Source organism: Penicillium canescens (genome assembly GCF_028828765.1).
Source record: "Penicillium canescens strain IBT 15451 chromosome Unknown utg000011l_segment0_segment0, whole genome shotgun sequence".
In the NCBI taxonomy this organism is placed as follows: domain Eukaryota; kingdom Fungi; phylum Ascomycota; class Eurotiomycetes; order Eurotiales; family Aspergillaceae; genus Penicillium; species Penicillium canescens.
The window spans coordinates 1,452,590-1,471,894 of record NW_026703973.1 but is presented as its reverse complement, the minus strand read 5'-3'; the positions used below and the strand labels follow the sequence as shown (position 1 = coordinate 1,471,894).

The following is a 19,305-nucleotide window of genomic DNA, read 5'->3' as shown; positions in this document are numbered from 1 at the left end:
TTTTTTCGTAACGCTTGGCCTTTTGGTCGCAAGCGGGATATCTGAGGGCCATTTTATGGTTGGTTGAAAGCCATGTTTGTTGGGTCAGCGGAACGGAAGAGTGGATAATGGTGCACGAAAACCGTTAAATTCGATTACCTTCTTTTGAGAAATAATATTGGATTACCCCGTCCCTTGATCTTCGCTATCTTATTATGATTGGCCCTTTCCTTTTGGCAGCTGAGCTTATTTGAGCCTCAATTTCTTTGCGGCATGTTTTTTGGTCTCAATCTCGAACGTGAGTGAAAGATCAGAGAGAGAAAATATGGGTTGCTGCATAGGAGGGACCATACTCATCTCATCTCTGATCCATGAATGGATGTATGGATATGGTGTAATGGCTAAACTCGTGTCAGGGCCGATTCCCCTGATATCAGTTTTTATTTTTTACTGAACCGAAGTCGAAAGCAATCATTATCCATCATTATCCTTTCGCACAACTATATCCCGGAAAATGATGAGAAATATTCTAGATCTTGTCGGACAATGCGACAAGTAGGTCAACGGCATGCCATGTGTGACAATTCGTGCTGATTCCCCAATGGTTTTGTTTAGGAACCCAGTGCACACCAATTTCCCACTACTGTATGTCTTCGAGGGTAAGCCAGAATTCCCTATCCAGTAGCTAGGTAGATCTTGGCTTTTGCTTTAAGAAATTTGTTATTTGTCCTGATTTTCTTTGGCCTTGTTGCTTCATGTTTCCGGTCAAGTTATCTAACGTTGTAAGAATGACGTCACGTGGCTATTTTGCGTGGAGCTCCTCTTGACATCTCCGTTTCTCTTCCCCTCTCGGACTCAACTCCAAAATGTCAGGAAAAGTTCAAGATGCTGTAGCGGCCGAGGCTCAAACAGCACGGGCTGTTGTCCAGGATGTCATCATGTCTGGGGGATACCTGTATCCCTTGAAGGTGAGCAGATGGCCCAACAACCATACATGCGCCTGCTCTAGGCTACTAATGACGGAACTCTAGGGGATCATATTCTTCGGAACACACAAAGAGCTCTGGGGTCCCTTCATCTCCCGCGCCGGACAGACCATCACGCTCGGAGTAGGTGTTACCAGCGTGATGTTTTTCTTTACATACGTGCCTCAGATGGCGATCATGGCCTTCACCAGTGGCCCGCTAGCCGCCATTTCCGCCGCGATACTCGTCCTCGGCGAAAGCTCCGCCATCACAAACTTTCTATCACGCGCCTTCTTTGTAGAAGATGCCCTCATTGACACCTTTGATGGCACTCTGGTTGCCCGCGACCAGGAACCTCTTGTTGCACAAGGACGCCAAATCAAACCTCGGTCGGGAGGAATGGATGCAGTCGCCAGACTAGGGAAGATGTTCACTCGACCGCTTGCGCGTATGAAACCACGGGCGCTACTGCGATCTCTGCTCTACTTGCCACTGAACCTGATCCCTGTGGTTGGGACGATGTTGTACATCTTTGTGCAGGGAAAGAGAATTGGACCGGGATTCCATGCCAGGTATTTTCAACTGAAGGGTTGGAACTCTCAGCAGCGCGAGGAATGGGTGGCGAACAAGCGGGGAGCATACACAGGGTGAGTGGGCTTTTCGCTTTGCATTCGTTCATTCTTTTTGGCTATTGTCTCTTTTTGGGTTTGTGCCCGGATATACTGACCAGTATTTTAGACTCGGCATCGCGTCCTGTGTATTGGAAATGGTACCATTTGCCTCGATTTTGTTTTCATTCACGAATACTGTTGGCGCGGCCTTGTGGGCAGCCGATTTGGAGAAGGCAACCAAGTAGTTGGTAGGTGCAGTATGATGAACCTTGATGAGTTGACTAGCCTATCCAATAATAAAACATAATGATTGAGTTGATCTGTGTTCCGGTGATATTCAAATGCTGTTCAAGCTAATTTCAAAAAAGCTAAAGAACAATCAAGCTTTGGATCTATGCTCGACACATACGCCCACTGTTCGACCCAGTCCAACCATGAGACCCAACGGCAGCTAGGCCATAGAAGACATCGTGAGGGTCATATTTTGCCTTCATTTGACAGAGCGCATTATCGTTCGTCCCATAAAACGCTTTCTTGAAGTTTGGTTGGCAGTGAATATTATAGCTTCGAAGACATTGCGTGCTGTTTTGAAAACATTATTGGTGAACCCACTGTCATTATCACAGTTTCCAGTGCGACTGCAAGGGCGTTCTTACCACGTTTTTGCCGCCAAACATGGTAGAGGAAGTGTTTGAGGACTTACCTCTGCTCGAGAATCCAGGATATCATGCGGATGGCAATCTCGCTTCAAGCCTTGGTCTATTGGCTGAGAAACGTGTGTGCGCGAGGGAATTAATTGCATAAAACAAGTCCAAGTGGAGTCAGTGATACTTGTGAAGATGTCTGAAGGCAGAAATTTTTATTTTAAGGTTGTGTTGAATACCTCGTTAATGTATTTAGCAGAGAATAAATAGTTTAGGTTTAGCTACAACTCTTACAGAATCAAACTACCGTTGTAGTTGTAATGCTACTTTCGGGACTCAAGATTACTAGAGATATATGCACTGGGTTATTATATCCGTACCAGCCAACTCATGAACTCGTGCCGCATGTCTGAGATACAAGTAAGAAGAGGTCGTTCGAGACTATTAAAGAGTTTAACTTGACATCAGCCTACCCTATTTGGTTAAACACATGACAAAGTAGCAGAGAGTGACGGTATACGCTACAGAGTTGCGCGCCCTCAAGCTTTTGTCCCGCCGTCTGTTGAGTATTGGCTTAAAATTACAGCTAATCAATCTGTTTTGAATAAAATTGTGCTGTAGATTGAATATCTGTTACTGTTCAGCTGACCGGTCTTCGTAATTTCTGGCCCAAACGGATACTTGCTTTATCTCATAAATATCACTCGGACTCATCAAGCAGATAGACTAGCTTAGACGCTCGGACTTTGCCTTCCCGTAGCATCTGGAGACCATCCAAAGCTCCGGCCAAGCCTCCTGGTTTCACTTGATATGGATGAGGAAGAATGCGGCGCTCTTCCAGAAGTTTCTGCGCTGCGGCCCACCATTTAATTCCGAACTCGAAATTGCTGGCATCAGGAGAGGTTTCTTGTGTTCCCATGCGGTAGGGCTCTCCTAATACGTCGTATGCCATTGAGACATGTGAGTCAACATCATCTCGTGCTGATCGGACATCTAGCAGGGCATTGTAACAACCTCCTGCAGAAGAGATGGCAGCACTGCAGATGGCAGCCGATTGGGGAGTAGAAATTGTATCAAGGACAAACTCCAGGGCATCATCAGTATCCTCCCTGATTTGTTCACCAACCTGAGGATCATGATAATCGAAAACAGCGTGTGCCCCAAGCTCAAACATTAAGCTGCGATTGGCTTCAGAGCATGTCGTCACCACTCGTAGTCCAGACAGCTTTGCCAATTGAATAGCAAGCGTACCGGTGGCCGTTGCTCCTCCGTAGATTAAGATATTTGCGTCTTCTAGTTCACTGGAATCGTCACCAGGAAAGGGCAACTCCATGCTCTGATAAAGATTTTGACCAACGGTTGTCAAACCAACACCGAAGGTGGCAGCAGCCTCGAAAGTCATGGATTCCGGGATGTGAATTTGAATATCACCCTTGGCAATCACATATTCGGCGAATGCCCCGCCATTGGGACGGACTGCGTTGCTGCCATGAACAAATCCGGCCACGCGATCACCTTTCTTGAATGCCTTTTTGACTTGTGGACCGACGGCCTCCACTATTCCAGCATAGTCGCAGCCAACTACCGCCCCTTTACATGGCACAAAGTCGATGTGACGCCAGTCTGTGGGATTCAAAGCCACTGGTTGGTATCTTAGTTACTGCGGACGGAAGAGGGGATTAAATCCAAGCCAGAGAAAGAAATACCAGCTTTTGTTTTGACCAAAATGTAATTATCAGGCAGCTCCGGAAGCCGAACATCTTCACTCAGTATTGCTCGACCTGGTTCCTGAACGATGATGGCACTCTGAGTAATCATATTCAATGTATGTCGTGATAGGGAGGAGGACGGTGAGAGATAAGACGGAAGGCCGTCGTATTTGCCAAGGTAAATGGTCTAAGTAGTAAACTCTAACAAATGTAGGGCCTATTTTGGTGTCTTTGCAAAGGATTTGGGGATGACCCAGACATTCCGGTCTAGCGAAATGGAAACTCCAATACCCACCTTCAATGGGGCTAAATCGAACCATTGACTCTGGTGGGCGGTGTGGGGTCTGTCCGGTTAGTGTGATTTCCACATCCGAGTAAGATAGTCGAGATGTACGTACATGGACAGTTTGTAGTGGGTGATCGATGTGGGGGGAAGAGTGGGTGCAAGTCCACCCCGGGTTGCTCTAAAGTCAGGCAATAGCATGAGAACAACTGATATGGAAGCTTGAAAGGCTAGACTTCACCGGCCATGGTCCTTCGGCGACTGCACAATAGGCAAATCCTCCGTGCCGCCACGTTCAAGCCGTTCAAGCCTGCGGGCCGGAGTAAGGGATGAGAGCGGCCCAGGGTCCTTAGGGCCGAAACTTTGTCTAACTCATACAGGGAAAACACAAACAAAAACTCCCCGAAGTCCCAATTTTCTTCCTGAACACGAGAAAAAACAAGTATCTACTGGGAGTCCGGAAAAGTGGGATCGGCCTCAATCAGGGGGCTGGGAAGTGATCGTTCCCCACTGCGGAATGTGATTTTAGGATCTCACCAACAAAAAATCCTGTACTAGCGATCGTCAGCTATGGCAGATAAGATTGGCTCGGTGCACTCCAGGTCATGAGTGTGGAGCCATGGCTGATGGAGCATGCATGCTATGAAGATCATTACCCCTAACTTGCATTACGGTGATCTTGAAATACAGTGACCGAGACTGGTAAGCCCCTGTCTCAATACTACACCCTACACTATCGACACTTTCTCTGTGCAACTCCGTGTATTGTAAGGTCTAGATAGCCCTGATTTCCGCTGTACCTTTGCGCACTGGCGATCCGGTTCGTCGCATTCCCCACTTGGTAACTTGTTATGGGTTCACCCTCAGCCATACCTCCGGGTGGGTTTTTCGAAGTTGAACCAGATGTCTACTGTATCTATATACCCAGTACTCAAAATAGATTATAATCAATCATCTCAAGACATTTAACAGAACTGTAGAGTTTGAATTGCATGGATGGAGTCTCACCGAAGTGAACTCACAAGTTATATAGCGCTGTTTGGAGAGATTTGGGGCTCCACACACGTTCTCCGCTTGCCAGATAGCCACTAAAACATGCATGTGAACTGCGAAGCTTCCCGCACTTATGTCACTAGCTTCTACACTACGATTCATGGCCTGAGTGGAAGAAGGGCTTACCGAGGCCAGCTGAGTAGCGCAACACCGAGTATAATACCCCACAGCCTCCCAACTCTCCGACCTCAACAACCTTATCTTTAATTTATTTGACACTTACAAGATGCCCGGCCGACCGACCGCGACCTCGCCCAACCCAGAAATGGAGGGAATTGCAGTCATCGGAATCGGGTGTCGCTTTTCTGGAGGTGCAACATCCGTCGAGGATTTCTGGCAGATGCTATGTGAGGGACGTACTGGACACGGAACTATTCCTTCAAGCCGATATGAAGCTTCTGCCTGGCATCATCCGAGTCATGATCGCAAAGGCGCGGTATGTATTCCCTGATTAGACTTACATAGTCATTATTCTCGCGATTACTCGAGCTGACAGATGATTAGATCAATCATGACAGCGGATTCTTCCTAGAAGAAGATCCCTCCCGCTTTGATGCACCCTTCTTCTCTATTACCGCCAAGGAGGCAGCGGGAATGGACCCAGCACAGCGTTTGCTGCTCGAGGTTGCATATGAAACTTTTGAGAACGGTCAGTCGGATCCATACCTGAAATCGCAGGAAGACCAAAAGAGCTAAGATTAGTATGACAGGCGGTATTCCAATCGACTCACTTCCAGGGAGTAACACAGCAGTGTATTCCGGGTCAATGACCAATGATTATGAGCTATTATCAACTAGAGATATTTATGATATGCCTCATAACTCGGCAACTGGAAATGGAAGGACTATGCTGGCAAATCGGTTGTCATGGTTCTTCGATCTCCAAGGCCCCAGTATCATGATGGACACTGCGTGTTCCTCAAGTTTGACTGCGGTGCATCTAGCAGCCCAGTCTCTACGTTCTGGCGAGTGCGGAATGGTACGTACTAGCCTCTCTCCCAGTCTGAGTCGAGCTTACAATTGGAGTTGTAGGCACTAGTGACCGGAGCCAGCCTAATTTTACACCCTAATTTCACACAAAGGCTCTCCTATATGCATATGATGAGTGCAGATGGCACAAGTCACTCATTCGATGAGTCTGCAAATGGATATGGCCGAGGAGAAGGTATTGGCGCAGTGCTTTTAAAGCCTCTCAGTGCAGCTTTGGCCGACGGAGACAACATTCGAGCCGTCATCCGGGGTACAGGGATTAACCAGGATGGTCGCACCCCTGGAATTACCTTGCCAAGCCCGACATCACAAGCAAACTTGATCCGTTCGACATATGAGCGGCATGGAATTTCAATGAAAGATACTGCATACTTCGAAGCACATGGGACTGGTACGCCGGTCGGAGTAAGTTAACCATCCCTGTCAATACCCACGAGGGTTTTCACTCTCTAAACTGATTTGTAGGATCCCATAGAGCTGTCTGCTGTTGGGATGACTTTGGGGGAGGCACGGTCAGCAACCGATGAGCCGATATACGTAGGCTCCGTGAAGACAAACCTCGGTCACACCGAAGGAGCTGCAGGTGTGGCTAGTTTGATCAAGGTCGTTCTCTGTTTGGAAAAGGCCACATTGGTACCGAATGCCGGCTTCAAAAACATTAACCCAAAGATCCGTCTCGACGATTGGCGTCTGCGCCTGAGCGACAAAACGATACCTTGGCCAGATCATCTGCCACAACGGGCCAGTATTAACTCATTTGGATTTGGTGGATCAAATGCGCACGTCATCATTGAGAGCACCAAAGAAGCCTTCAGGGGAAATGACGAAGACAGAGAGCCTCCTCCGCGTGTTGTGGTTTTTTCTACTTTTGACCAAGCTGGCATTGACCGACTGGGTCAAAATTGGAGCAGCTTCGTCCAACGTAAGCAAAAGGCTGAGCAAGAGATCCCAATCAAAGATCTTGCGCATACGATGCTGAATCGCCGTTCCCAATTGGGCTTCCGCAGCTTTGCAGTTGCCAACACAGGGGATCAGCTTGGGGAGATCCTGGAAAAAGGGCTTCCCAAGTTTGCTCGAGCCAGTCGCAAGGTTCACACGCGAATTGCCTTTGTTTTCACCGGTCAGGGTGGCCAGTGGGCTGGCATGGGCCGTGAGCTTTTGAGGACTGTAATCTTCAAAGAAAGCATGGCGCGCTCACAAGAGATTCTTTCATCTATGGGATGTCCCTTTAACATTTTTGAGGAGATTCGAGCCGAAGCAAAGGACAGCCGTATCAACCGACCTGACCGCAGCCAGCCTATAACTTGTGCCTTGCAGATTGCGTTGGTAGATCTTTTGGCCAGCTGGTCCGTTTATCCCAACGCAGTTGTTGGTCACTCCAGTGGTGAGATTGGTATGTGACCCTACCATGCACTTGTTTGTAATTCCAATTGAAACCAGTAGCTGACATAAATGTACCTATAGCTGCCGCCTATGCTGCTGGGTATCTTTCCCACGCAGATGCCATGCGAGTCGCATGGTTCCGCGGCTTCTTTTCGCAGCAGATTGCTGAGAGTGACAAACGGGGAGGCATGCTCGCTACTGGAATCTCGGCAGCAGACGCACAGAAGTATCTCGATGAACTTCCACCGAGATCGGTCGTTGTTGCCTGCGTTAACAGTCCTGCCAGTACAACACTTTCAGGTGACGTGGACCTTATTGACCAGCTTGAAGTAAGGCTACAGAAGGATGGTCACTTTGCCCGAAAACTGCGCATTGACACAGCTTATCACTCCCCCCATATGGAAGAGTTAGTTGGGGTGGTTGGAAACGCCATCGAGTGCATCAAGCCGGAAGATCGACACAATGGCTCGATTCCCATGCTTTCATCTGTCACAAAGGAGCGTGTCCATTCTGCAGAGCTTGGTGGATCATATTGGGTTCGAAACATGGTCAGCTCGGTTGAATTCACCGCCGCAGTCTCGCAACTCGCAAACCTTAGCGAGTCTAACAAGGCTCGCCGACGGCCGGTCCCTATCAAATGGACCTCGCTGGTTGAGATTGGCCCTCACACAGTGCTCAAGGGACCAGTCACTCAGATCTTGAAATCTGTCAATCCAAGCATGGCATCTCTCCCCTATCACTCGTTGGTTGCGCGTAGCCAACACGCTTTGCGAACGTCGCTCGAAACTGCTGGCTCTCTTTGGAGCACAGGACATGATGTAGACCTCGCTGCAGTCAACAGTAGTGTTGATAGCACAACGCCAACAGTTGTTTCTGATCTGCCTTCATATCCTTGGAATCACCAAACATCATTTTGGCACGAGCCGCTGGAGACAACGCAGCTGAGACAGCGCAAACATCCGCGTCATGATATTTTGGGTGCTCCCTGGACTACCAAAATGCCTTGGAGCCACGGTGGAGGAACTTCTTGCGCCTGTCAGAGAATCCTTGGATGGCCGATCACGTCGTGGCTGGGTCGATTGTTTTCCCAGCCGCGGGTATGCTTGTGATGGCCACTGAGGCGGCACGGCAGCTCGCCGATGATCAAGCCAAGGTGAAAGGAATCGAGTTCCAGGACGTTCGCTTTATGCGCGGAGTAGTGATTCCCGAGGAAGACCGAGGCTTGGAAACCGTTCTTCAGGTCTCCCCTCACCCAGGAATACCGGGCTGGTATCAATTTGGTATCTTCTCTCTTCCATCCGGGGGATCCTGGATTCAACACGCGAAGGGTGCATTCACCATGCGATACGAGAACCGAGAAGATGATGAACTTACTGCAAACTGGGAAGCCGCTGTGGCGCGCATCAAGGAAACACAGTCAACTGCGCAAAAGGCCGATATTGGGCAGGCCTACCAATGGTTATCTCATACCGGAGGTCTGACAGTCGGCCCTTCCTTCAAGACTATCACAGGCGTCTCATTCTGTGAATCAGAGCCCCGTCTGTGGCTATCTGGTGTTGTCACAGAAACAAAGCAAGCAATGCCCCACGAAATGGAGACGCCCAGTTTCATTCACCCCACAACACTTGATTGCCTCTTTCAGTCTGCCCTTCTATCTTGTTCCGAGGCTCTGTCGAGCAGCAACGCCAACATCCCCGTCGGAGTGGACCATATCTATATCGCCGATGCCTTCCAGCCACAATCAGGTGAGCAGTTTGCTGTCCACACCGAAACTCAGTGGCGAGATGGCAAGTCCCGATCTAGGTGTATTGCGTCAGATCCTTCCTGGACACAGCCCTGGATCACATTCGAAGGTGTTCACCTTGGCCGACTTCCCTTCAATCCCAACTCGCAAAAGCAAGAGCAAGTCAGCTCTGACAGCAGATATTCTTCCATTGTTTGGGATGAACACTTGGAGTCACCCATCGTCACTGGTCGAACCCCGTCTGACGGGAACAAAGGAACGGTTGTGGAAACCAGCGATTTGCAGCTGGGAGACTGGATCAAGCGCATGTGCCATACAAACGGAGATGCCAAGGCGTTGATAACGACCGCGAACACAAGTTATTCGTGGGTCGAAGACCTGGAGATGGCACCAGGTGCCGGAAAGCGACCATGTCTAGGAAAGCTCACGGTTGCCTTGTGTGGCTCCAAGGATGAAGAGAAGACCGACGCCCAGAAGAACCTCATAGGAACTCAGGTTGTGCCCCTCAATGCACTTGCCGAACTTCCATCCTCATCCCTTGCCGAACAGACATTTGATCTTGTCGTTATCGACGAGCTCAGTCTGTGGGAAGGCAAAACCCTACAAGCGATTGCTTCGCTCCTTCCCACCATTCTTGAACACGGAGGCTTCGCAGCAATGCGCGTCTCAGATGAGAACATTGAATCTGCAGTCGAGACGTTGCAGCGAGTCAATGGTCTGGACGTCCACAGTATGACTGAGGATCGCAACTTTGTCATCACACGCAAGATGCCCGTCCAATGGGCCACAGACTCGGAGATCTATATCTTGAGTCCAACAGACAAGTCCAACTCTTTCCCCGTGTTTGACCACCTGGAGAAGATCTTCGCAACCCATAATGTTCGCCTAGTCTCTGTTGGATTAGACCAGGTGCCTGCATTGGAAAATAAGACTGTGATTTCGTTGCTGGATTTGGCCGGCCCCTGGGTATCCGAGTGGGCGGCCGATGATCTGAGGCATCTCCAAGAGCTAATCCGTGCACAATACGTTCTTTGGATCTCACCATTCTGGGGTCAAGGAGGCGTTGAAAACATAGGATCAGGTGCTACGGGCGGTCTTCTGCGGACACTTCGCAACGAGCATTGGAATACTACTATTCCACAGCTTCTTGTGGATGCCGAAGATTTGCAAGACCAATTCGGACTGGCTTGTGGGATATTGCAGGTCATGCAGCTTACCACGCAGCAAAACTCACGACGTCCAGACATGGAGTATCGTCTCTCCAATGGTCGACTTTTGATCCCACGTGTCCTTGAGACATCTGCAGTGGATGAGGCTATGCAGACACTGGTCAATGGTCCCAAGCCTGTACTAGCAGATCTGGCACTGGACCCGAGGCCCCTTGAATTGAAGATCGAGGACACAAACCGTGCGCACTGGGCGGAGCAACAAGTTCCAGAAGGGCAACTTCCACCAGATCATGCCGAGATCAAGGTTGAGATGGCCACAATTTTTGACCTGAATGGTGAACTGGGCAAGACGCCAGAGACTGTTCTCCCAATGATTGAGGTTTCTGGAAAGGTCATCCAGATTGGATCAGGGGTGAACGATCTCAACATTGGTGACAAAGTTCTGACGCTGTCCTCTGCAAAGTTTGGGCTTTCCACGAAGATCCGCGTGCCGGAGAGTGACACTATCAGAATACCAGCAAACACAGATCTCGCACAGGCTATCTCAACTCCTCTCGCGTATCTTAACGCGTATCAAATCCTCACCGAAGTGGGTCGCCTGCGCTCGAATTCCTCCGTCCTTTTGGTTGGGTCAATCAGCCAAACTCTTCGAGCCATGATTGACTACGCGCTTGCCATGGATATGCATGTTATCGTGGCTACTGATTCCCAATATACTTCTGATGTTCTCTCCTCACGCTACCCAAGTCTACAGGATCGGATCCTTGGTATTCACGGCAGCCTGGAAGCAAGTGTATCTCGGCTGACCAACGGAAGTGGTGTTGAAGCTGCCATAGGCTTCCTGGGCGGATATTCGGGCCGGGTTGCAGCAAGATGCTTGATCCAAGGCGGCCAGTATATCAACTTGTCCAGCGATATGAAGTTGAGTGCTTTGCCAGAGAGCTTTATTGAAAGTGGTTGCACTTTCTCCTCGCCGAAACTGCAAAGATCATTCTCAGAGAAGCCTGGTAGCCTCCACGCCTCGGTTAGGCATGTCATCGACTTCATGAAGAAGCACAAAATGCTGGAGCATGTAGAGCCCTACGCTACTTTCCCTGTAGCTGATGTACAGGCAGCTCTGAAGTATTGCAAAGAGACTGATACCCGCGCTATAGTGGACCTTCAGGCTCCGGGTCAAGTTCCAATCGTGCTCCCACTTCCAGAGCTTGCCGCTTTGCCGGCGGATCAGACTTACATACTGGCTGGTGGACTAGGAAATCTTGGCCTTGCGCTTGCTGAAACTTTAGTATTGTCTGGAGCCCGCCATTTGGTATTCCTGGGCCGATCTGGTGGGGTTCAGCATGATCAGCAACTCGCCCTTGATCGGCTTCGTGGCCGCGGATGCAGCATCGATGTGGTTCGCTGTGATATTTCCAGGAGAGGAGACATTGATCATCTTGAATCGAAAATTCGCAACAAAAAGTGGACAGTCGGAGGTGTGATTCAGTGCACAACGGTCCTTAAGGTAACCCATTGCGATCCTATCTATTTCTTTACACCAGCTGACTCGTTTCAATCTGCAGGACACAATGTTCGAAAACATGTCGTTTGATGATTGGACCCAATCGACTGAGTCCAAGGTTCGCGGAACATTGAACTTACACCATCTCTTCTCCAAGCAAGAAAGCTTAAAATTCTTCGTGGCGCTATCCTCCGTCGCAAGTGTCATTGGAAATATGGGCCAAGCTAACTACTCTGCTGGAAATGGTTTCATTGATGCTCTCATGGAATGGCGACGAGGCAATGGCCTTCCCGGCCATTCCATCAACATTGGCCTCGTCCCAGATGCCAGTGGTCTCAGTGATATCAACGAAGATCAAGAGCAGCGCCGCCGCCGCTACAAACACCTTGAGGGTACAGAAATCATGACGCACGAGCTTCAGACCTTGCTGCGCGTGATCATCAACAGCAAACTCTCTATGCCTCCCCAAATTGTAGCTGGCATGACCGACTCCCTGTCACGCAAAAATGCTCCTTCCGCGTGGCTTTTCGATCGAAAGTTCGATCACCGGCTTGCCCTGGCTGTTGAACAAGACGAGACAACCGAAATCCTCACCAGTACTTTGCTGAAGGAGTCTGGCTCCGTTGATGCGGCAGCTCAGATTGTCGTCGACGCTCTCAGTGAATATCTGGCACATGCAATGGCTACGACAGCTGATTCTATCGACCCGGATTTACCATTGTCTGCCTTGGGTGGTATGTCTCCATGATACCCTGCCACCGCGATCTTTCCGTTTACTAACTATACTCTCTAGTGGATTCCCTCAAAGCTACGGACGTGCAGAACTGGGTCTCACGTGAATTGGGGGCTGAATTGTCCTCTTTCGAATTCCTTGGATCACAACCGACCAAGGCATTAGCAAGGAAGATCGCCTCAGCTAGCTCTTTTGTCTCCGAATCGAGCTGAAGCATAGTGCGGTCTAGCCTCGATTATTAGGAAACTGTTTAATAGTGATAGACTTTAATTCGTATTTTAAAACAATGTTTAATACCCTTGAGATTTACTGACTTTTCTCGTGTTTGACTTTCCGTGTCTTAGCCCCTGTCTCTTGTGTTGATCCTATGTACACAGTATTGGCGATGTCAAATATGTAAAATGATGTATATTACTTACAATACCGCGTCATGAAATGTTAGGCCCCAGTGCCCCCAATAGTTCGTGAACTATGTACGAAGGTCCACAGTGACGGCCTATCCTCGGCTTCCACGGTGGCACTGGTGGATCTCGGGAGACGCCCGTCACTCCCTTAGTCGCCTCACAAGCCAGTCGGGATGCCGCTCAGCCTCAGAGGATTCGGAGCTATGCAGGTGCAGATGCAGATGCAGATCAAGAACGGAGTATAGTAAAAGGGGTGTGGGAGGGAAGACGCGGTTCGTTGGCGGTGAGCGTATGAGCGGCAGAGTACGCGACTTCGCTCCACCGAACTAACCTCGCGTCAATGACAGATCGGGGCGATCAGTTCATCAGAGTCACAGAGCTCAGCTCACCGGTGTCTTTTCTCGCCATTCGGCCGTCAGTGGCCGGACACTGTACGATGTGGTCCCCTGAAAGGATTCTCGATATCTTTCGAAGCGAATGGGAAAGCAAACCGTGATGCTAAAGAAGCTTTGTACTTTTGACCGGCACGGGTGGGCTGCATATTTTCCACGAGAATGATCTCCCTTGCTGCCGCACGGAATATCGGCATTTGACGCCGATTGCTACATGTACTGTATACTGTCACTTTTGGACAACATACAGTACCGAACCCTCCCTTCGCCCTTTTTTGCCAACGGGAAATATTCGGCGCCGAGGCCTCACAAATTGGGGGGAAGAATTGGTGAGGTGACCTCGGGGTCTATCGAGGTACATCAGGGCGATCCCGAGGTTCTCCGAATTTGTGAAATTTCAGCTCAAACCCAATAAGACATGGGGCCGGCCAAGATGTACAATGAGGGGAAGATTGTCGATCTTTTGGCTGGACTGTGGTCAATGGACCCAGCTGGCGCTATGATCAGCGGCAAAGTAACTACTGCAGGTAAAGTCATTGGTGCCAGGGCCGTGTCTTCTGGACACTATGTTTCTAGGGCAATGCATATCCACACCGTGGAGCCATCTTAGCTACGGGATATGGGACCCTCTTTGCCATGCAAACCGGGAACTATGGGTTGGTGCGAGGAACTTTCCGAAATTCTGGTCTCGCTATGGCGCTGGCGCATGACCTTGCTTGATCTCCCACAAAAAATTTACTCCCTTTCCGCATTTAATTCCGCTCTCCTTCGTTCCTCTTCCTCCCTGCTCATTGCCTTCAGCCATGGCAGATCCAGAGAAGAACGGTGTGGCCATGCCAAAACACCCTGCGAGGGTAGTCCACAACAACTCCAATTCCGTAGGGACCATTTTCTCGGACCACGGAAAGCTTGTGGACGACTACTCTTCTAAGGAACTCCGAAGTGGCCATACCTCTGTCGACCTAAGTGATTTAGAGGCTCAGAAGCCCGCCGAACCTCGACGGAAGCATTTTGCGCACTTCAGATATGCTGTCTTTACTGTCTATCGACGGCTCTTCACGTTTGTCATGTGTGCAAATTTAGCATGCTTCGTCTATGTGATGGTCTCCAATCGACAGCTCGTGGCACTGGTGGATGCCACTGCTGTAAACTTGGTGGCGTGTGGTCTCGCTCGACACCCAATGGTTATCAACGGCATCTATAGGGTTGTCTGTTCGCTACCTAGGTCAGCACCACTTTGCTTGCGCCGCATGGCAGCTAAAGCAGCCCATTACGGCGGTGTCCACAGTGGCTGTGGTGTTGCATCATTAATCTGGTACATTGGATTTGTTGCTATGGTTTCGAAACTATATTGGACATCATCCCCCATTAGCACATTGTCGAGTGTCACTTTCACGGCTGCGCCGATTGCTATCGCCTACATCATTCTTTTCCTGTTGTTCGTGATGGTAGTCGTGGCATATCCCTCGTTCCGCAGAAAGATGCACGATTACTTCGAGCTCACCCACCGCTTCACCTCATGGCTTATTCTAGCCCTCTTTGTTGCCCTTCTCATGCTGTTTGCCCATGAAGTCAGTACAGCACAGAAGCAGACCATGGGCTACTTCCTCATTACTCTACCCGCATTCTGGCTTTTAATTGCGGCCATCGTGGCAGTAGTCCACCCATGGCTCCTACTGCGAAAGGTCCCAGTGGAACCCGAGCCTCTCTCTTCACACGCCGTGCGATTGTCCTTCAACCACACGCCCATCAGCTTCGCGAAGGGTATTCAAGTCACGAAGAACCCTCTCCGCGACTGGCACAGCTTCGCCGGCTTCCCAGACCCCGTCCCAGAGCCTGTTGAAGAACCTACACCGGAGCCCGCTCCAGAGCCCGCGCCCGCCCCTGGTCGACAATCCGCCCAATTCAAAAAGGGCCACAGGAGAAGCTTCTCCATTGTGGTATCAAAGGCCGGAGATTGGACCGCCGATACTATCGAGAACCCACCAAAGGAGCTCTGGAAACGGGGATCACTGATGCGTGGCGTTGGCTACGGTCTACGTCTCTTCAACCGCATTATCATTGTGACCACAGGTTCCGGCATTGGACCCTGTCTAGGATTCCTTGGCGATGAAAACCGACCTGCCATCAAGGTTATCTGGCAGACACGTACCCCGGAAAAGACATACGGCCAAGATGTCATTGATCTCGTTCATAAGATGGGCCCCGATCCAATCATCTGGGATACATCTCTGATGGGCCGCATTGACATGATCCCTATGGTGCGACAGCAATACAGGGAGTTTAACGCGGAGGCAGTGTTCGTGATTAGCAACCCTTCGATGACCCAAAAAATTGTTTACGATTTCGAATCTCAAGGGATCCCGGCTTATGGCCCGATCTTTGATTCATGATATATGTTCTTACGTTTTGATTTCTCTTTGGGCGGTTTATCATATTTCTGTTTACGCAACGTATATACGAAAGCCATATGCAGCTCCTTTAGTTTACAACAATCACCAGAGTAATGAATATATTTTAATGATCCTCCTTTTTTGGACACTGTGTTTAATGGCTATAGAATCATTTGGTAGTTAGACCAGACGGCCCGACAAAATGAACGACCCCGGTGTTATTCGTCATTACTCAACCGAAACACTGCTTCGCTGTCCCTTAAAAGAACAGTGCCCTGCCCTATAGGGTGTTATCGAAAACATCTCAAGCGTCTATCAATCAATCGCTCGAGTACTATAGTTGCGTGCACTTCTGCTCTGAGAATGTAGCGACCGGGCCTGCGCAGCACGCTCTCCTTGATGTGGGATATCGTCAATTACGTACAGTACTCGGCCCTAAAGCTAATCTACCTGGTGATCTGCTCGCACGGTGGACCAATATTGAAACTGGCTACATGAAAACCTAAGACATGATGGCTGTAATACCCGGATGTTCGGACATTTGGAAGATCGGATATCATGAAAGAAGTGCATATTGGCTAGCAATCATCGCAGCCCCGCCCGATCTTCCCATGGCAGATCCTAATGTTAGGCAGAGGAGGGTAGAACCTTATTTCAACAGTCGTCTATGTAGGCTGACTGGTCTTCGCGAAAGGTCAGGAGCTGTCGTACATTACCTGAGAATGACGAATTATATATCATTGCTGACAAGGAATGGCGATAATTGACTTGAATTTATGGTTCCGATCAAACAGTGACGTCCCTCCCATAACGCTCGGTGAAAATTGTACCGCCCTTTGCCAGGCTACATTCTTGTGGCTTGAAGGTGGCCGTGACATTATAAGAACACTGCTTGTTCCAAAAGAGCCTTGTCTCATGACTGCCTCAATAAACATTGTTGTCATCTATTTTGGTAACTATCTGTCATTAGCCATACCTCCACAGACCGAGATCAACGCACATAGAGGGCTGTTCACCCGCATGGCACGCGGGCCGTTCCGTGGATTTAGCATAAAGAAATACTGTAGCGGTGTATCAAGGATTATCCAGGTGCAAGATTAGCCATATTCATGCGCGCTATCGGCTAATGCCGCGTAACGTTTACGCGGTGCCCTACAGTATGACTTAACACGGCGACAATAGCTTGCATCTTGGTACCGCTTCCGACTCCCGAAGCTCCACTCCGCGGAACCATGGCTCAGTGAATTTGAAGAGATATCATAATTGGCATTTGAAACTCCGTTTTTGATGTCGGCTTGGTATTGACATGCGGCACGCTGTATGGTGAACTCGATTAATCCGTAAGTACGCCGTATTGTGGACAATTTCCAGAGCTGTGAATGGAAATGAAAACTTCAATCTGCCAAGTGACAGGTTCTATGGATTTCACTCCAAAACAAGATACCAAGGCGATTTTTTCTTGGCGCAATTTCCACGCCAATGAGATTTGGCCTAGCGTGAGACACGCAGCCTCGCTTGCCCGAAGTTCTGTAGCAATCAATTTCCCATGTAACATTGTCTACTGTACTTTTCAGGTTCATCTAAACGTCACGTACGGCCCAGCCCCTTGCGTGCATGAAATTTTAATTACTGTCTGAGTCATACATCAAATGCAACAGGGCAAGAAGAAGCATGCTGAAAAGTTAGGCCCCCGAAACTAGTCAGAATTGTAATCCGGATCGAAGCCTGGGGCGAGGTTTAGGGGTTTCCATGCCTCCCATTGGACGATGACTTGAACTAGGCTGCGCAGATAGCCTGCGTCTGCCTCCAGGCTAATTAATGAGGGATGCTAAGCGCTAGTCAGAAAAGAAATCTTTCTCTTTCTCTTCATCATGCCTGTCGCGCAGGAAAATTCCATCATGAAGAGTGGAATCCTCGATCGAAACAGACACAGATCTCACAGTCATAGTCATCGGAGGCATATCGGAAGATCCTTAGCCTCACGGATCAGGCACCGGCCTTTTACATCGGGATGCTTAATCATTGTGATCGCATTCCTTTTGATAACGGGATTTCGAAATTATCCAACTGGTTTGTCCCCCGCGATGGGCATTTTGGATTGAAAGATGTTTTTTATTCCATTGTTATGGGACGCTAATCAGGATGGAATCATTAGCCAACAGGATAGCGCGTAAAAAAGCGCAATTTGAGTTGGTTCAGAGGACCAAGAACTATAACGCTCATTCCACGAACGTAGGCGTCGTTATACCAAAAATACGCTCAGATGACGTGCGGTGGCTTTGGAAATACCTCAAGCAACAGTACGTGACAGCTATGGCTTGTTCCTCAGGCGTGCTAACAAGAAAGCCGTTCTCAGTAATGACACCACTGCTTTTATTTACTCCACTGACAAACGGCCCGAACTGGATCTACATCTTGCACATTCTCGACGCGGTCGCGAAGTCTCCGCGTACCTCTCCTACGTTATCGACTACTATGACAACCTACCCCCATACTCCATCTTCATTCACGCGGACGAGAAGCAACGACACAACGACTTGTTCGGGCCCAAGACAAGTACAATACTGCAAAACCTGCGCCCCGAAGCCGTGGAAGCAAAGGGATACCTGAACCTGCGCTGTATGCATTCTCCGGGCTGTCCAAGTCATGTTTCGCCAAACAACCCTACGAAATCCGACATTAAAGCCGGCGATGCCCGCGCACACTTCGCACGAATATATCGGGAGCTCTTTGGAATGAACGTGGTAGTTCCGGATTTGATTGGGGCACCCTGTTGTGCGCAGTTCGCGGTAAGTCGAAACCAAATTCGGCGACGACCAAAGAGCGATTATGTTCACATGATGGATTGGGTGGATGGGGCAAGTGCGCAGCTAATAGATAGTTATGCCGTTGGTTGGGTTTTTGAAAGCTTATGGCATGTGGTGTTTGGTATGGAAGCAATTGAGTGAGTGGTTCATCTTCCGGGAAACAATGCTTTTGGTTACCGGAGCACTAACCACAACCAGATGTCCTGCTTATGAACAATGTCGTTGCGATAATTACGGATGGTGCGGACCTCTGGCTTCCGGAACGGTTTTGACACCAATCAGACCAGAAGGCATGAACCAGACGGATATTGGACCGTGATCACTTGCGACTGACAGATGGTGCATATCGGAGGCGCAGGGATATTTTATAATCCTATCTTTTCGGGGTCACAAGAATACCATTTCAAGGCGTTATCTTGGTTTTCGTGGAGATCTTTCATGCAATCCAAAATGTTGAAGAACGAACATTGTGTGCTTATCCAACGGTCGTTTGATTGACTGGGTGCAATGTGAGCTGCCATCTGCTTCATCCATCACATTGAGCG

General features: G+C 49.3%; 6 protein-coding genes across 6 annotated transcripts; 5 read left to right on the top strand and 1 right to left on the bottom strand.

The window, feature by feature from the left end:
- The first annotated feature begins 827 nt into the window (after positions 1 to 827).
- N7446_013293 (uncharacterized protein) lies at positions 828 to 2,138 on the top strand. Its single transcript, XM_058522034.1, has 3 exons — positions 828 to 947; positions 1,011 to 1,591; positions 1,683 to 2,138. Exons 1-3 carry the CDS (start codon positions 846 to 848, stop codon positions 1,798 to 1,800), a joined length of 801 nt encoding a protein of 266 aa, XP_058365511.1. The 5' UTR covers positions 828 to 845; the 3' UTR covers positions 1,801 to 2,138.
- Positions 2,139 to 2,899: 761 nt separating this feature from the next.
- N7446_013292 (zinc-binding alcohol dehydrogenase family protein) lies at positions 2,900 to 4,017 on the bottom strand (the record flags this gene model as incomplete). Its single annotated transcript, XM_058522033.1, has 2 exons — positions 2,900 to 3,840; positions 3,906 to 4,017. The coding sequence occupies 2 exons, from the start codon at positions 4,015 to 4,017 to the stop codon at positions 2,900 to 2,902; spliced, it is 1,053 nt and encodes a 350-aa protein (XP_058365510.1).
- A 1,453-nt stretch (positions 4,018 to 5,470) lies between these two features.
- Positions 5,471 to 12,976, top strand: N7446_013291 (type I polyketide synthase; the record flags this gene model as incomplete). The annotated part of the gene is made up of 9 exons (XM_058522032.1): positions 5,471 to 5,680; positions 5,749 to 5,893; positions 5,955 to 6,223; positions 6,277 to 6,639; positions 6,700 to 7,627; positions 7,699 to 8,652; positions 8,709 to 12,034; positions 12,093 to 12,765; positions 12,825 to 12,976. The coding sequence occupies 9 exons, from the start codon at positions 5,471 to 5,473 to the stop codon at positions 12,974 to 12,976; spliced, it is 7,020 nt and encodes a 2,339-aa protein (XP_058365509.1).
- A 1,002-nt stretch (positions 12,977 to 13,978) lies between these two features.
- Positions 13,979 to 14,280, top strand: N7446_013290 (uncharacterized protein; the record flags this gene model as incomplete). The annotated part of the gene is made up of 2 exons (XM_058522031.1): positions 13,979 to 14,074; positions 14,137 to 14,280. The coding sequence occupies 2 exons, from the start codon at positions 13,979 to 13,981 to the stop codon at positions 14,278 to 14,280; spliced, it is 240 nt and encodes a 79-aa protein (XP_058365508.1).
- Positions 14,281 to 14,363: 83 nt separating this feature from the next.
- On the top strand, positions 14,364 to 15,953 carry N7446_013289 (uncharacterized protein; the record flags this gene model as incomplete). Its single annotated transcript, XM_058522030.1, has 1 exon — positions 14,364 to 15,953. The coding sequence occupies one exon, from the start codon at positions 14,364 to 14,366 to the stop codon at positions 15,951 to 15,953; it is 1,590 nt and encodes a 529-aa protein (XP_058365507.1).
- A 2,142-nt stretch (positions 15,954 to 18,095) lies between these two features.
- On the top strand, positions 18,096 to 19,079 carry N7446_013288 (DUF3431 domain-containing protein; the record flags this gene model as incomplete). The annotated part of the gene is made up of 3 exons (XM_058522029.1): positions 18,096 to 18,253; positions 18,310 to 18,897; positions 18,959 to 19,079. The coding sequence occupies 3 exons, from the start codon at positions 18,096 to 18,098 to the stop codon at positions 19,077 to 19,079; spliced, it is 867 nt and encodes a 288-aa protein (XP_058365506.1).
- Between the last annotated feature and the right edge of the window lie 226 nt (positions 19,080 to 19,305).

What these genes read in the sequence shown, in the direction of transcription:
- N7446_013293 (XM_058522034.1), top strand. Translation starts at nt 846, where the DNA reads ATGTCAGGAAAAGTTCAAGATGCTGTAGCGGCCGAGGCTCAAACAGCA. An exon ending in GATACCTGTATCCCTTGAAG is followed by an intron (nt 948 to 1,010) that starts GTGAGCAGATGG and finishes ACGGAACTCTAG; the next exon opens with GGGATCATATTCTTCGGAAC. An exon ending in AAGCGGGGAGCATACACAGG is followed by an intron (nt 1,592 to 1,682) that starts GTGAGTGGGCTT and finishes CCAGTATTTTAG; the next exon opens with ACTCGGCATCGCGTCCTGTG.